Below are 17966 nucleotides of genomic sequence, written 5' to 3' on the forward strand. Positions count from 1 at the left end.
AATGAGGATGCCTTGGCGGCAATTTTCAGAAAGGGTCTTTCTGAATCCGTTAAAGATGTTATGGTCGGGTTCCCCACCCCTGCTGGTCTGAGTGATTCTATGTCTCTGGCCATTTAGATTGATCGGCACTTGCGCGAGCGCAGAATTGTGCACACTGTGGCGTTGTCCTCTGAGCGGAGCCCTGAGCCTATGCAGTGTGATAGGATTTTGTCTAGAGCTGAACGTCAAACATTCAGGCGTCAGAATAGGATGTGTTTTTACTGCGGCGATTCTGCTCATGTTATTTCTGATTGCCCTAAGCGTACTAAGAGAATCGCTAGTTCTGTTGCCATCAGTACTATACAACCTAAATTTCTGTTATCTGTGACCTTGATCTGCTCATTATCATCATTTTCTGTCATGGCATTTGTGGATTCAGGCGCCGCTCTGAACTTAATGGACTTAGAATTTGCCAGACGTTGTGGTTTTCCCTTGCAGCCTTTGCAGAACCCTATTCCTTTGAGGGGCATTGATGCTACACCGTTGGCTAAAAATAAACCTCAGTTTTGGACACAGCTGACCATGCGCATGGCGCCAGCCCATCAGGAAGATTGTCGTTTTCTGGTGTTGCATAATTTGCATGATGATATTGTGCTGGGTTTTCCATGGTTGCAGCTACATAATCCGGTGTTAGATTGGAAATCCATGCCTGTGACTAGTTGGGGTTGCCAGGGGTTCATGATCAGGTTCCTTTGATGTCAGTCTCCTCTTCCCCCTCTTCTGAAGTTCCTGAGTTTTTGTCTGACTTCCAGGATGTATTCGATGAGCCCAAATCCAGTTCCCTTCCACCGCATAGGGACTGTAATTGTGCTATTGATTTTATTCCAGGTTGTAAGTTCCCTAAGGGCCGACTTTTCAACCTGTCTGTGCCTGAACATACCGCCATGCGGAGCTATATTAAGGAGTCTTTGGAGAAAGGGCATATTCGGCCATCTTCTTCACCGTTGGGAGCGGGGTTCTTTTTTGTTGCCAAGAAGGATGGCTCCTTGAGACCCTGTATTGATTATCGCCTCTTGAATAAGATCACGGTTAAATTTTAATACCCCTTGCCTTTGCTTACTGACATTTTTGCTAGGATTAAGGGGTCTAGCTGGTTTACTAAGATTGACCTTCGAGGGGCATATAATCTTATTCGTATCAAGCAGGGTGACGAATGGAAAACTGCATTTAATACGCCCGAAGGCCATTTTGACTACCTTGTGATGCCATTCAAACTCTCTAATGCCCCATCTGTGTTCCAGTCCTTCATGCATGATATCTTTCGGAGTTATCTTGATAAATTCATGGTTGTATATTTGGATGATATTTTGATTTTTTCCAATGATTGGGAGTCTCATGTGAAACAGGTCAGGATGGTATTTCAGATCCTCCATAATAATGCTTTGTTTGTGAAGGAGTCAAAGTGCCTCTTTGGAGTGCAGAAGGTTTCTTTTTTGGGTTTCATTTTTTCTCCCTCGTCTATAGAAATGGATCCGGTTAAGGTTCAGGCCATTCATGATTGGATTCAGCCCACATCTGTGAAGAGCCTTCAGAAGTTCTTGGGCTTTGCTAATTTTTATTGTCGTTTCATTGCCAACTTCTCCAGTGTGGTTAAACCTCTGACCAATTTGACCAAGAAAGGCGCTGATGTGACGAATTGGTCCTCCGCAGCTGTTTCTGCCTTTCAGGAGCTTAAACGCCGATTTACTTCTGCCCCTGTGTTGCGTCAGCCAGATGTTTCTCTTCCATTTCAGGTTGAGGTTGACGCGTCTGAGATTGGGGCAGGGGCCGTTTTGTCTGAGGAATTCTGATGGTTCCTTGATGAAACCATGTGCCTTCTTTTCTCGGAAGTTTTCGCCTGCGGAACGCAATTATGATGTCGGCAATCGGGAGTTGTTGGCTATGAAGTGGGCATTTGAGGAGTGGCGACATTGGCTTGAGGGGGCCAAGCACCGTATTGTGGTCCTGACCGATCATAAGTATCTGATTTACCTTGAGTCTGCCAAACGGCTGAATCCTAGGCAGGCTCGATAGTCCCTGTTTTTCTCTCGTTTTGATTTTGTGGTCTCGTACATTCCTGGTACTAAGAATGTTAAGGCGGATGCCCTATCTAGGAGTTTTTTTCCTGATTCCCCTGAGGTTCTTGAGCCGGTCGGCATTTTGAAGGAAGGGGTGATTCTTTCTGCCATCTCCCCTGATTTGCGACGGTTCTTCAGGACTTTCAGGCTGATAAGCCTGACCATTGCCCTGTGGGGAAACTGTTTGTTCCTGATAGATGGACTAGTAAAGTGATTTCTGAGGTTCATTGTTCTGTGTTGGCTGGCCATCCTGGGATTTTTGGTACCAGAGATTTGGTTGGTAGGTCCTTTTGGTGGCCTTCTTTGTCACGGGATGTGCGTTCTTTTGTGCAGTCCTGTGGGATTTGTGCGCGGGCTAAGCCTTGCTGTTCCCGCGCTAGTGGGTTGCTTTTGCCATTGCCGGTCCCTGAGAGACCTTGGACGCATATTTCTATGGATTTTATTTCCGATCTTCCTGTTTCCCAAAGAATGTCGGTTATCTGGGTTGTCTGTGACCGATTTTCTAAGATGGTTCATTTGGTGCCTTTGCCTAAATTGCCTTCTTCTTCTGATTTGGTTCCGTTGTTTTTTCAGTATGTGGTACGTTTGCATGGTATTCCGGAGAATATTGTGTCCGACAGAGGTTCTCAGTTTGTTTCTAGGTTTTGGCGAGCCTTTTGTGCCTAGCTGGGCATTGATTTGTCGTTTTCCTCTGCATTTCATCCTCAGACAAATGGCCAGACTGAGCGAACTAATCAGACCTTGGAGACCTATTTGAGATGCTTTGTGTCTGCTGATCAGGATGATTAGGTGGCTTTTTTGCCATTGGCCGAGTTTGCCCTTAATAATCGGGCTAGTTCGGCTACTTTGGTTTCGCCTTTTTTTTGTAATTTTGGTTTTCATCCTCGTTTTTCTTCTGGGCAGGTTGAGCCTTCTGACCTTCCTGGTGTGGATTCTGTGGTCGACAGGTTGCAGCAGATTTGGGCTTGTGTGGTGGACAATTTGGTGCTGTCTCAGGAGGAGGCTCAGCGTTTTGCTAACCGTCGTCGGTGTGTTGGTTCCCGGCTTCGGGTTGGTGATCTGGTTTGGTTATCTTCCCGTCATGTTCCTATGAAGGTTTCTGCCCCTAAGTTTAAGCCTCGATTTATTGGTCCTTATAGGATTTCTGAGATTATTAATCCAGTGTCCTTTCGCCTGGCGCTTCCGGCCTCTTTTGCTATTCATAATGTCTTCCATAGATCTTTGTTGCGGAAATATGTGGAGCCCGTTGTTCCCTCTGTTGATCCTCCGGCCCCTGTATTGGTCGATGGGGAGTTGGAATATGTTGTTGAGAAGATTTTGGATTCCCGTTTTTCGAGGCGGAAGCTTCAGTACCTTGTCAAGTGGAAGGGTTATGGCCAGGAGGATAATTCTTGGGTTTCTGCCTCTGATGTCCATCCCGTTGATTTGGTTCGTGCCTTTCATCGGGCTCATCCTGATCGGCCTGGGGGCTCTGGTGAGGGTTCGGTGACCCCTCCTCATGGGGGGGTACTGTTGTGAATTCAGCTTTTGGTCTCCCTCTGGTGGTTGTAGAGGGTAATGCAGTTGTGCCTGGACTGCAGGAGTGGACAGGTGTATCTGCTAATTGCAAAACTGACTGGGGTATATAGCTTTGCTGGATCCTTTAGTCAGTGCCAGTTGTCCATTGTTCTTGAAGGATTCACTTCCCTGCTGGTCTCTCCAGTTTGCTGTGTTTTTCTACAAAGATAAGTCCTGGCTTTGTTTTTGCTGTCCACCTGCAGTGGACCTTATAGTTCTGTGCATTTTCATGTTTTTGTCTTGTCCAGCTTGGTCTGTGAAGGATTTTTTGCAGCCTAGCTATTTCTCTGGAGATGCAGATATATCCCCCATGTCTTTAGTCAGATGTGGTGATCCGTATTTTCTGCGGTGGATATTTTCTAGTGTTTTTATACTGACCGCATAGTACTCTGTTATATTCTTTCTTTTTAGCTAGTATGGCCTCCTATGCTAAAATCTGATTTCATATCTGCGTATGTTATTTCCCTCTCCTCTCACAGTCAATATTTGTGGGGGGCTATCTATCCTTTGGGGATTTTCTCTGAGGCAAGATAGGTTTCCTGTTTCTGTCTTTAGGGGTAGTTAGATCTTAGGCTGTGCCGAGGGGTCTAGGGAGTGTTAGGTACCCCCCACGGCTACTTCTAGTTGCGCTGGTAGGTTCAGGGTTTGCGGTCAGTACAGGGACCACCTTCTCCAGAGTACGTCTCATGCTGCTCCAAGGCCACCAGATCATAACAGTATGCTAGTGTAATAGTGCTGGAAGCCCCAAACATTGCAGTGCGTACAAGCAGTGGGGAGTATAAAAACAGATAAAGTGTTGGGTATCGTGTACCCTTTTATATATGTAACACTCCAGGTTCTTGGTTGTTACAGTGGCATTGCTTTCCTCACAGGGAGAGTGATGTCAAGCTTGGAAGCGAGGAAGGATCCCTTTTAGCAGGTAATCTCAAACATGCAACATGTTCTTACTCCAGACCAGAAGGGGGAGCTCTGATCCAGTTTGTGGGTGGCTCCCCTATGTATATTCTGACTGGAGATAGTCAGTCTGACACAGAGGAGTCAGTTTGTAAGAGGAGTCAGGAAGAGAGAGGGACTGTGCAGCCACGTGAGGTGCTGCAGCTCCTGGAAGGAAAGCAGAATAAGTTGTAGAGAGCATGAAGGAGGAAACGGGGCAAAGGCGAAGTGAAGATCTAGAGAGAAGCTACGACTGAGCTTCTTCCATGCTAAAGCGCATGAAACTGGTAGCCGGAAGACTGAGGTTGTGGGGTTAACTTTATGTCCCACAGTAGAAACTGGCGGACAGCAGATTGCAAGTTATCTGTCCACCATAAACACCTGAAGATACAGTAACGCATTGAGCCCGGGTCGTGATAGAGATCCTATAAAAAGACTCTAGTTATGTGTCATGCGGGTTAGTATCCTACCTAATGGGGGACAGAGAGAACGTGAAGACCTTGTGAGAGGCCTAAGACAGCAAAGGACTACAACACAGCGCTAAAGGGAAGGCTTCCAACCCCACCTGGTTAGGAGGATTCCAGATTCACTTCAAAGCCAGCCGGACATACCAGCACCTGTGATCCGGTACCCTGGACTGTGGCTGCCTGAATTCTACAGTAAAGAGACTGCAACTTTTGTCCTCTGTTTCTTTCTGCACCATCCTTATTTATTACACCGAGAGCCCTGGGGAGGCCATACCATCCCTGCTGCCATAACATCACCCTAGTGGACCCCTTTAAGCAGTATTGGTCATTCCTGACCGAATACCACAGGTGGCGTCACGAACAAACTTTATTCTTTATTTAATAATCTCTTTAAATACTTTTCCCTTTTACATGGACGCCCAGGGCCATGGACCGGTCGTCACCGCAGTGACATATCCCTTTAAGTACCAGACCCGGTACCGAGTACTCCACAGCCCTTGCGGGCATTCCATATACACTGCTCAAAAAATTTAAGGGAACACTAAAATCCCACATCCTAGATATCACTGAATGAAATATTCCAGTTGTATATCTTTATTCATTACATAGTGGAATGAGTTGAGAACAATAAAACCTAAAAATGATCAACGTAAATCACAACTAATATCCCATGGAGGTCTGGAGTTGGAATGATGCTCAAAATCAAAGTGGCAAATGAAGTTACAGGCTGATCCAACTTCAGTGGAAATGCCTAAAGACAAGGAAATGATGCTCAGTAGTATGTGTTGCTTCAACAGGCCTGTATGATCTCCCTACAACGCCTGGGCATGCTCCTGATGAGGCAGCGGATGGTCTCCTGAGGGATCTCCTCCCAAACCTGGACTAAAGCATCCGCAAACTCCTGGACAGTCTGTGGTGCAATGTGACGTTGGTGGATGGTGCGAGACATGATGTCCCAGATGTGTTCAATCGGATTCATGTCTGGGGAACGGGCGGGCCAGTCCATAGCTTCAATGCCTTCATCTTGCAGGAACTGCTCACATACTCCAGCCACATGAGGTGTGGCATTGTCCTGCGTTAGGAGGAACCCAGGGCCAACCCCACCTAGCATATGGTCTCACAAGGGGTCTGAGGATCTCATCTCGGTACCTAATGGCAGTCAGGCTACCTCTGGCGAGCACATGGAGGGCTGTGCGGCCCTCCAAAAAAATGCCACCCCACACCATTACTGACCCACTGCCAAACTGGTCATGCTGAAGGATGTTGCAGGCAGCAGATCGCTCTCCACAGCATCTCCAGACCCTGTCACACCTGTCACATGTGCTCAGTGTGAACCTCCTTTCATCTGTGAAGAGCACAGGGCGCCAGTGGCGAATTTGCCAATCCTGGTGTTCTGTGGCAAATGCCAAGCGTCCAGGACGGTGTTGGGCTGTGAGCACAACCCCCATCTGTGGATGTCGAGCACTCAGACCATACTCATGGAGTCGGTTTCTAACCGTTTGTGCAGACACATGCACATTTGTGGCCTGCTGGAGGTCATTTTGCTGTGCTCTGGCAGTGCTCCTCCTGTTCCTCCTTGCACAAAGGCTGAGGTAGCGGTCCTGCTGCTGGATTGTTGCCCTCCTACGGCCCCCTCCATGTCTCCTGGTGTACTGGCCTGTCCCCTGGTAGCGCCTCCAGCCTCTGGACACTATGCTGACAGACAGCAAACCACCTTGCCACAGCTCGCATTGATGTGCCATCCTGGATGAGCAACACTACCTGAGCCACTTGTGTGGGTTGTAGAGTCTGTCTCATGCTACCACGAGTGTGAAAGCACAACCAACATTCAAAAGTGACCAAAATATCAGCCAGAAAGCATTGGTACTGAGATGTGGTCTGTGGTCCCCACCTGCAGAACCACTCCTTTATTGATTGTGTCTTAATAATTGCCAATAATTTCCATCTGTTGTCTATTCCATTTGCACAACGGCATGTGAAATTGATTGTCAAACAGTGTTGTTTACTAAGTGGACAGTTTGATTTCACAGAGGTTTGATTAGCTTGGAGTTATATTCTGTTATTTACGTGCTCCCTTTATTTTTTTTCAGCAGTGTACTTGTACATTCATACAAAGTTCAAATGTGGAGCACAGTGCAAACTAGTAAGATATTCAGCTTCTGGTGTCAGCACACATCTTTTTACTAGAAACCAAACAATCCCTTTAAACAGGACCTGACAGGTGTTCTGACATGTCTGGTTTTAATCGGTTGCACAGTCCCAGAGGGAACTTTAAGAAAAAATGTTGTCTGTGGGGAGAATCACTTAGATTATAAGTGCTGACTTTTAGTTTGGCCAATTTTGCCCGTGGCTGTTATCTTCTCTCATCTCTGACACAACGATAATTTTTGACATTTGAAAGACTTATTACCTTCAGATATGTTGCAAAGTCGTCTCTTTGCTTCAGTGTCTCCAGGTAGATAATAGCAGACGTGTAATTCAGGCAGTAGATTTGATGACTTAAGCAGAGTTTATCTTTGAAATACTGCAACAGCAAAAAATAAAACTTGATTGTGTCGCTGGTCACGCTATTGGTAAATGATTCAAATCAATGTAATATTTTACAAATACATTATTGGTCTGACATAAAAATGACATAGCACTACCATGGGATGTAAAAGAGAATCTGTCCGAGACATCATCCCCCAACCTCATATATGGACATGCAAGTCTTTAACATGTAAATCTATTGACACCTTTATAGCTTCTATCTGTTGCTGCATTTGCCTATGAGCTATTCACATTGGCGGCTGGATGTGATCAGTTGCGGAGCTGCACAGTGCAGCTCCATCAACTGCATAGTGGCTGCGGACGGTACTGCACGGACACATTTGCCTCATTTGCATATGAATGGAAACGCTGCCTGCTTGCAGTCCTAAAAGGAGCTTACAGCATATAGTATTATAAAGGTACCATTACACTAAACGACTTACCAACGATCACGACCAGCGATACGACCTGGCCGTGATCGTTGGTAAGTCGTTGTGTGGTCGCTGGGGAGCTGTCACACAGACAGCTCTCTCCAGCGACCAACGATCAGGGGAAAGACTTCGGCATCGTTGAAACTGTCTTCCGATGCCGAAGTCCCCGGGTAACCAGGGTAAATATCGGGTTACTAAGTGCAGGGCCACGCTAAGTAACCCGATATTTACCCTGGTTACCATTGTAAAAGTAAAAAAAAAAACACTACATACTCACATTCCGATGTCTGTCATGTCCCCCGGCGTCAGCTTCCCTGCACTGTGTAAGCACCGGCCGTAAAGCAGAGCGGTGACGTCACCGCTGTGCTCTGCTTTATGGCCGGCCGGCACTGACACAGTCAGTGCAGGGAAGCTGACGCCAGGGGACGTGACAGACATCGGAATGTGAGTATGTAGTGTTTTTTTTTTTTTTTTACTTTTACAATGGTAACCAGGGTAAATATCGGGTTACTAAGTGCGGCCCTGCGCTTAGTAACCCGATATTTACCCTGGTTACCAGTGAACACATCGCTGGATCGGCGTTACACATGCTGATTCAGCGATGACAGCGGGTGATCAGCAACCAAAAAAAGGTCCTGATCATTCCCCTGCGACCAACGATCTCCCAGCAGGGGCCTGATCGTTGGTCGCTGTCACGCATAACAATTTCGTTAACGATATCGTTGCTATGTCACAAAAAGCAACGATATCGTTAACGAAATCGTTATGTGTGAAGGTACCTTTTCTCTTAAACTCCCACTAATGATGGCAGAATTTTAGCATTCAACCCTCTGTAAATCAATGGGACCTGGATCCCTGTATTGTGAAGCTAGCCAGGAATGTTGTAGAGCGCTGTCATCCCCTAATCCTGGACATTTTCAGTGCAGTGCTTACAAGCTAGACAGCAGAGGTGGTTGGTCTCCTAGGCAATGAGATGTAAATAAAAGTGTTAATATATTAAGAACAGCTGTAAATTTTAATGGGCTGTAGATTGCATAAGTGCTTGTTTAAAAAAATAAATAAAAGCAATAACCAATAGCACAGGTAATCAATATGAGATTGTGGTGGTCCAATACCAGACACTCTACCCTTGATCTGCTGAAAACTGCTCCACTACTGAGCTGTGCTGCAGTACCCAGCAGTGACTGCTACACACTGAATGAAGTTGCATTGAGCAGCTCTCATCAGTATATTTGCCTCTGGTGACTGTCGGAGCTATTTTCAGCTGATCAATGGGGGTGTGGAGTGTTGGACCCCCACCAATATCATATTGAGGATCTATCTATATTTTCTGTCTGGACAAGCCCTTCAAGTACCAATGTTATGAAAAGCATTGTCCATGTCACCACCTTCACATTGCACAGGACATCGCTTCTTAATTATGTTTTCCTGTGCTCCGTAATACTGGCATTTATTAAACTGACCTTTGTTAGTAAGTCTGTTAGTGATAAGGAGAAGGAGGTTGTAAATCCAAGTTCTTCGCTTTCAATAGTATTAAACAAGCTGGTGGCAAAGTTAAGGCTTTCCTAATAATAATGAAAAAAAGAATACGGTAATCAAAAATTCCAAGTAAAATATTAACCAACTCTAGGATTCCAGAGGTTGGTAATAAAACGAATAGTAGACCACACCCAAAGTAACATCATGGTATGATACAACGTTCTCCGACTTATGACCTTCAACAGAACTACAACTACAAGTATTCATCTACCAGAGAATCACGTGCATGAATATTTTCAGAGTAATAATACAAATTAGCGTACCTGATTCAGTTCTTCCAAATTGCCAAATAGCCTAACTGCATCCACATCTAGCAGATGATCGTTGTTCTGTAAGTGCCTTAGAGTGTGAAAAAATATCTAGAATATTAAATAGAAAAGTAACAAAGTAAATGTACAAATGAAAAAAGAGCAATCACACAAGGTGACATAATACCTATAATATTAAGATGTCACCCAGGAAATACAGACTGATTAGGCTAATAATTACATATAACCAAAGGGAACCTGTCATCACATTCATACTGCCCAAACCGTGGGCAGTATGGGTCAGACACTGGCTGCGCGAGTGCAGACAGGTATGTTGCCCCTGAGTAAAGATACTTTAAAGGGCTGTCCGGGGACTATGTGTCTCAACTGACTAGTCCAAGGCAAGTCCTTGACTGCTTCTTCCAACCCTGCTCCATTTGACTAACAGGTCTCTCCTGATGTTTGTTCATAGGGAGAGACCAGTCAGTAAAAGGGTTGAGAACGGGGAGAAGCCATCTGGAGACCTGGCTAGGACCAGTCAGCCGAGACACATAGTCCCTGGCCACCTTCTAAAAGTATATGTACTCTGAAATACTGCAGCTTCAGAGTATAATCTACCTGGCTGCAATCACAATTTTAGGAAAATAACGGTATCAATATCAACTTCCATTAATCACTTAATCTAAGGGTACCAGGTAAACTCATTAATCGATATATACTGAATACTCGCGTACAAAATAATTGTATCAAGATTACATCAAACTCACCCTCTTGAGAACTAGTAAATGCTCTAAAAAGTAAGTACATTCGGAGGTGAAAAGTTCCCATATTGCCTCTTGCCTTTTTCTGTTTGAAGATCTTATTATCTGGTTATTGTCGATGTTTTGCGTGTTTCGGATTTCATCCCAGGGTTTATCCTACAGATCAGAAATGGGAGAATTAGAAGTCAAGTAATAACCTATCGTATCGGAAAAGCTCTTGTCATGCTGATGATGAACTTTTCTACATTATTGCTCTTATCACACACAGTGGTATTACTAACTTGTCACAGTGAAAAAAGAAACTAATGAGGGCTGACCTGTTGGTGCGGGTGGCAACCTGAGCCTAACAGAGAGTGGCCATATTGAGGATAGACTTTGTATAGGGATAATGGCTATGACTTTCAACAAACAAATGTGTAATATATTGGCAGCAAATGTGTAATATTCTGCCAATTGTCCTATTTGTACTTGTATTTTCAATACTAGTTTTATATTTTACCATCAGAAGTTTTACAGGAACTGCAAACTTTGAAGTGGAAGCTAGACTTGTTGAAAATCCAGAACATGTGCGCTACTTTTTTGCTCTTTCACCAAACAAAAGCAAATAAGGGAACTTGGACCTGAAATACTATTTGTAAGGGATCGCCAGGTGAGATGGATCAGTTAATCCTCTTGTCCGGGTTGACACGTGGCCCCTCAGACTTTGGAGGAGCTGCTTCCATAGGACACATGGAATTGTGGAGACTAGGAATAGCTGTAAATTTAGGAGCAGACAGATGGAGTGTAACCCAGCAGGGATGGATGTCAGTTGAAACACAGTAGTATAGCTAATGGAGAAAACCAAGCAAGGAACACTGGAGTCTCAATCCCAAGATACAGATGTGTGACAATGGGACTTATATAGGTCTAGTGAGATGATGTCATTGATCCATGACGGACAACCTGCAAAACCCGTGGGGTGGCAGACCCAGGAGAAGGGAGCATAGACCGAGCTACCCGGGACAGGACTATAACACTTTTTATGCACCAAAATGTCGGCACTACATCAGCAGTATTGGGCAATGTCCATTCAAATGTCAGTGCGGCTTTCAATCAAAACAGGAGATACCTAATGTGGAGTTTACAGAAGTCTAGAATACCTTGCAATTCGATGAAATGACATCATATGGCATGACACTCGGCAGTCATCTGAAAATGCTTCTTTTATTTACCCAAACCATGCTTTCAACATGAGGGCCACAGCAGGCTTCTTTCTCCTACTATGGCACAATCGCTATTTCGTGTCCCAGAAGACATTTTATCCAATGAATTGAAGCAAAACGGCCATCATGTTGTATTAGAAGACAGCCACCGCTAGTCTTCATGTTGAATGCACTGTTTAAATTAATAAAAGAACCATTTCTAGAAGATTGGTGAGTGCCAAGTTTACTACCATCAATTTGGAAGCTATCATGGACCTGAAATACACATGTAAAGAATATATAGGCCATACCACATAAAATGAAAGCTGTATGTATCAGTTAAATATTTAATATGAACTTATCATCCTGGAAAAAAAAATATTGCATAGTAATTTTGGATTTTTCACAATTGGTTGATAGAGACGAGCGAATCATATGAAATGTAAATTCAAAACTTCACTGAATTCTTTTAAGAACTAGTCCTGCAGCTAATCGAACTCGAGATGCTTTGAAAAGATGCATATAACACTCTGAGGTCTCCTAGGACTGTATCCAACCTCATTCAAACTCTTTAACGCAAACACAGTCTTAATAATATCAAAGGAACTTCAACATGTATGGCTATGTGTAAATAGCTGGTAATCGTTCTTCACTTCTGCACAGCTTGATCACTGTTTTAGGACTTTCTCCCCTTATTACTATTGCCAAGATGTAAGATGTGATGTCCTGTCATTCAGATTACTGGCTTCTGCACTTCCTGCCTCTGCTTTTATACAGGATATACATGATAGTTCCTACTGATATATACTATGTGATGTGATATTGGCAGAAGCCCACCTGTCTGTCACCGATTTCATATGTGCCTTCCCCAGCTGATGTAATCTCCTTCATTGTGTAAAAAGGCAGTGGTGTTTTCAGACTTTGCTTAATCAAGCAAAGTGAATCGCAAAATGTTCAAGATTCCCAAGTTCAGCACAGCAGATAGTTAAAAATATTACACAAATTCGATTAGTATTAAATCCATTCACTCTTGTCTATTGGCTACAGCACTTAATATTTTCTTACAATACCTTAATATTAGTGAATTTGTATTCTCTGAAATCTGAGACCTTGAACATCAGCAAACAGTTCTCCAAGTCAGAACTTTGCTTTTGCTTGCCTTTGATGAACTATGAAAGAATAAAAAGTAAACAGTTGTTCAATCGTGACTCAACAAAAATGCTAGTCCCTAACTTCATTGTGTCCTGTCTTGTCTACTAAAACCAGCATCCCTGCTTCAAAAAATCTATTCAAATTATGATTTTTTTTTTGGCTGCCATTCTTTTCCACCTCAGTCATCATTTCCATAAAATTACAATTCCAAATTCTTACAGTTGGATATCAAACTGTTCCGCTTCTATGTACTATACAGTGGGGAAGAAAAGTATTTAGTCAGCTACCAATTGTGCAAGTTCTCACACTTAAGAAGATAAGAGAGACCTGTAATTGACATCATCGGTAGATCACAACTATGAGAGTCAAAATGAGAAAACAAATCCAGAAAATCACCTTGTCTGATTTGGCAAGATTTATTTTGTGAATTACGGTGGAAATAAGTATTTGGTCATTAACAAAAGTTCATCTCAATATTTTGTTATATATCCTTTGTTGGCAATGACAGGTAAAACGTTTTCTGTATGTGTTCACAAGGTTGGCACACACTGTTGGTGGTATGCTGGCCCATTTCTCCATGCAGATCTCCTTTAGAGCAGTGATGTTTTGGGCCTGTCGCTGAGCAACACGGACTTTCATCTACCTCCAAACATTTTCTATGGGGTGGAGATCTGGAGACTGGCTAGACCACTCCAGGACCTTCATATGTTTCTTACAAAGCCACTTCTTCGGTGCCCTGGCAGTGTGCTTGAGATCATTATCATGCTGAAAGACCCATCCACGTTTCATCTTCAATGCCCTTGCTGATGGAAGGAGGTTTTCTCTCAAAATCTCACAATATATGACCCCATTCATTCTTTCATGTACATGGATCAGTCGTCCTGTCCCTTTGCAGAGAAACAGCTCCAAAGTATGATGTTGCCACCCCCATGCTTCACAGTAGGTATGGTGTTCTATGGATGCAACTCAGCATTCTGTCTCCTTCAAACACGATGAGTTTTGTTTCTACCAAACAGTTCTACTTTGGTTTCATCAGACCATCTCTAGCAAACATGAGAAGGGCCTGGACATTACTGGCTTAAGCAAGGGGACATGTCTGGCACTTCAAGATCTGAGTCCCTGGCGGCTTTGTGTGTTACTGATGGTAGCCTTTGTTATGGTGGTCCCAGCTCTATGCAGGTCAATCACTAGGTCACCCCGTGTGGTTCTGGGATTTTTGCTCACCATTTTTGTGATCATTTTGACCCCACGGGGTGAGATCTTGCTAGGAGACCCAGACTGAGGGAGATTATCAGTGGTCTTGTATGTCTTCCATTTTCTTATTATTGCTCCCACAGTTGATTTCATCACACCAAGCTGCTTGCCTATTGCAGATCCATGTCTTCCCAGCCTGGTGCAGGGCTACAATTTTGTTTCTGGTGTCCTTCGACCGCTCTTTGGTCTTCATCATAGTGGAGTTTGGAGTGTGACTGTTTGAGGTTGTGGACAGGTGTCTTTTATACTGATTTCAAGTTCAAACAGGTGCCATTACTACAGGTAATGAGTGGAGAACAGAGGAGTCTCTTAAAGAAGAAGTTACAGATCTGTGAGAGCCAGAATTCTTGCATGTTTTTAGGTGAGCAAATACTTATTTTCCACCATAATTTGCAAAATAAATCTTGAGAAATCAGAAAAGGTGATTTTCTGGATTTGTTTTCTCATTTTGAATCCCATAGTTGTGGTCTACCTATGATGTCAATTACAGGCCTCTCTCATCTTTTTAAGTGGGAGAACTTGCACAATTGGTGGCTGACTAAACACTTTTTTCCCCACTGTATATATCAGGGATAATCTCAAAATACCCACTTCAAAGTCGATCTTCACTATTAGTAACACATTCTCCCTATTTATATCGGTCTTTCATTCATCTCTCCTTTCCATTTGAATTTTTTACCACTATCTATAATCCATGCGTCGGATGCCTAAAACTTTAAAGAGAATCGGTCAGTAGAATCAACCCTTCTAAGCCGTCTATTTTCGCATTGACATTTATATTTGCGATCCAATGTCTTATTCTAGATAAATCCACATTGTTCTTAAAATGTAAATGAGCTTTAGGATCTATGGGTGGGGCATAGATCTCTCCAAGAATCTGACTCCAGAGTTTATTTTAAATGAAATGGGACATTACCAGTATAAGACGTAATGACTGACAGCCTGCTCTCCTGATCTAAATAACTCACGCTAGTAATGTCCTATTTCATTTAAAATAAGTTCAGGTAGATCTGTGTCCGGCCCGTAGATCTTAACAGCTCATTTACTTGTAGGAAAAACACAAATTTCTCTGAAATAAGACATTGGATTGCAGATATCAAGGTATAATTTTATTCAGCTTTTTGATAAAAATATATTACAAAGTTGCACATTTTCATGTACACTGTTGATTTTTAAAATGAAAATTAACCCAATGGCTACTCAATATAAGCATATCCATGGTAGGCCGCAATAATGTCTAGCAGGACAAATATGTTTAGTGTTGTTTTCGTGGCTCAAAGATTGAAATTGTAACCACCTGTTATAAGCTTTAAATGTCAATTAACTGATGCCATGTTTGGTTAGATTCCCCTCATATAGCTAGAGCCATGGTTACCCAAACACTTCCCTCATATCGAAGGCTTAGAAAGGGTATTTATAACATTATGAGAACTAAGGTCTCATTCAGACATCAGCTATTGTGCTTACATGCAAAAAGAAAGTTTAATCAGTATTTTTTAGTAGAGTTTCACCAGAGTTTGATCAGCATGGCAATTTTTACCATCAGAGTTTCAGCAATTTTTCCCAGCTGCTAAAATAAATTAATTGTGAAGCTTTCTCGGGCTTCTCATATCAAACATTCATTAAGATACACAGAGCACAAGTATGGTATCTGATCGCCGTCTGATTTTTTTTTCATGGGCACATAGACTTATATTTGTGAGATTGATCTGAGACTCAAATCAAAATCTGTCTGTGATTTTGTCTGGACCACTCAGTCCACCAAACACTTGGGCATGTGGACAACTCTATAGACTACTATCCTTAACTAATCTCACAACCTATCCCTTCCCCCTATCTGACCACCATCTACTCACCTTCTTATCCTTGCCCTCCTCACCCGTCCCCCACGTCCAGGCAGTACCACATCCTCGCAGAAACCTTGCACACCTAGACATTCACAGACTCTCAGACTCTCTTCTACCCCTGTCCTCCATATCTTCACTCCACGACACGGATAGCGCCACCGCTTTTTATAACTCCACCCTCACATAAGCAATAGACTCAGTCACCCCTCTCATGCATGGCAAAGTGCGACAAATCAATAGGCAACCCTGGCATAACAACCTCACCAAAAAACTCCGACAAGCATCCAGGGTCGCGGAGTGGCGTTGGAAAAAAACACGCCTGCCAGATGACTTCACCGCTTTCAAACAAGCTACACTTGCCTTCAAACTAGCCCTCACTTCTGCTAAACAGACCTATTTCACTAACCTTGTATCTTCACTATCCTACAACCCAAAACAACTGTTCAGCACATTTAACTCTTTCCTCCACCCGCCACTGCCACCTCCAACTCCCCTCATCTCTTCTGAGGACTTTGCCACCTACTTCAAAAACAAGATTGACCAAACAAGGCAAACCTTTCCTGTTCCACCACCCCAACCAATCCTTATACCAGACCTCTTCCCTTCCCCAATAACGTCCCTCTCCAACATGACTGAAGGAGAACTTACTCGCCTCCTTTCCAAATCACACCTCACCACCTGAGCATTTGACCCCATCCCTTCCCACCTGCTCCCCAACCTCACTAACATGCTCATTCCAGCCCTAACCCATCTCTTCAACCTATCGCTATCTTCTGGTACTTTCCCCTCTGCCTTCAAACATGCCACCATCACACCCATTCTCAAAAAAGCTAACCTTGACCCAACTGCTTTGCCTAGCTATCGCCCCATATCACTGCTCCCGTTTGCTTCCAAACTCCTTGAGCAGCATGTTCATGGTCCACTTTCCTCCAGCCTCTCATCTAACTCTCTCTTTGACAATCTCCAATCTGGCTACCGCCCCCACCACTCCACCAAAACTGCTCTGACCAAAATTACTATGACTTACTCACAGCCAAAGCTAACAGATAGTTCTCCATCCTCCTCCCTCTCGACCTGTCCTCTGCTTTCGACACAGTCGACCACTGCCTACTGCTACAGATTCTTTTTTCCTTCAGCATCAAAGGCCTTGCCCTGTCCTGGATAGCCTCAAACCTTTCCGACTGCACATTTAGCTTTTCCCACTCCCAAACTACCTCCTCACCCCGCCCCATCTCTGTTGGAGACCCTCAAGGCTCTGTCCTAGGGCCTCTACTTTTTTCCTTCTATACCCTTGGCCTAGGATGACTCATAAAGTCCCATGGCTTCCAGTACCACCTCTATGCGGACGACACTCAGATCTACCTCGTGGCTCAGATGTCGCCTCTCTTCTGTCTAGAATCCCGGAGTGTCTGTCAGCCATATCCTCCTTCTTCAACTCTCGCTTCCTAAAACTCAATGTAGACAAAACCGAACTCATCATCTTTCCCCAATCTCGCGTATCCCCCCTACCTGATCTACCTATTATGATAAACGGCATCATGCTCTCTCCCACACCTGAAATCCGCTGCCTCAGGGTAACTCTTGATTCTGCCCTGTCCTTCAAACCGCACGTCCAAACTCTTGCCACCTCCTGTCGCCCCCAACTCAAAAATATTGCCAGAATCCGTCCCTTCCTCAGCCCACAATCTTCTAAAATGATTACTGCAACACCCTCCTCTGTGGCCTCCCCGCTAACTCACTTGCACTACTCCAGTCTGTCCTCAACTCTGCTGCTCGGCTAGTCCACCTCCTTGCTACTCCCCTGCTTCACCCCTCTGCAAATCCCTCCACTGGCTCCCAGTTCCCCAACGAATCCAGTTCAAATTACTAACACTGATCTACAAAGCCATCCACAACCTGTCCCCTCCCTATATCTCTGAACTAATCTCCCACTATCTTCCCTCATGTAATCTTCGATCCTCCCAAGACCTC

The 17966-nt window shown here is 44.0% G+C and overlaps 1 protein-coding gene across 2 annotated transcripts in view; it reads right to left on the reverse strand.

Annotated features, from left to right (window-relative positions):
* PLEKHG7 (pleckstrin homology and RhoGEF domain containing G7) overlaps nucleotides 1-17966 on the reverse strand; it is a 118122-nt gene that overhangs the window by 23830 nt on the left and 76326 nt on the right. For both annotated transcript variants that reach the window (XM_069764365.1, XM_069764366.1), the window contains exons 7-11: nucleotides 12813-12911; nucleotides 10568-10717; nucleotides 9816-9911; nucleotides 9477-9578; nucleotides 7464-7577 (exon numbers count right to left, since the gene is read on the reverse strand). In XM_069764365.1, the coding sequence (XP_069620466.1) occupies nucleotides 7464-7577; nucleotides 9477-9578; nucleotides 9816-9911; nucleotides 10568-10717; nucleotides 12813-12911 (561 nt within the window). The remainder of the gene's footprint in view (nucleotides 1-7463; nucleotides 7578-9476; nucleotides 9579-9815; nucleotides 9912-10567; nucleotides 10718-12812; nucleotides 12912-17966) is intronic.

The sequence above is a fragment of the Ranitomeya imitator genome, chromosome 4 (genome assembly GCF_032444005.1).
Source record: "Ranitomeya imitator isolate aRanImi1 chromosome 4, aRanImi1.pri, whole genome shotgun sequence".
NCBI classification, from domain to species: Eukaryota; Metazoa; Chordata; class Amphibia; order Anura; family Dendrobatidae; genus Ranitomeya; species Ranitomeya imitator.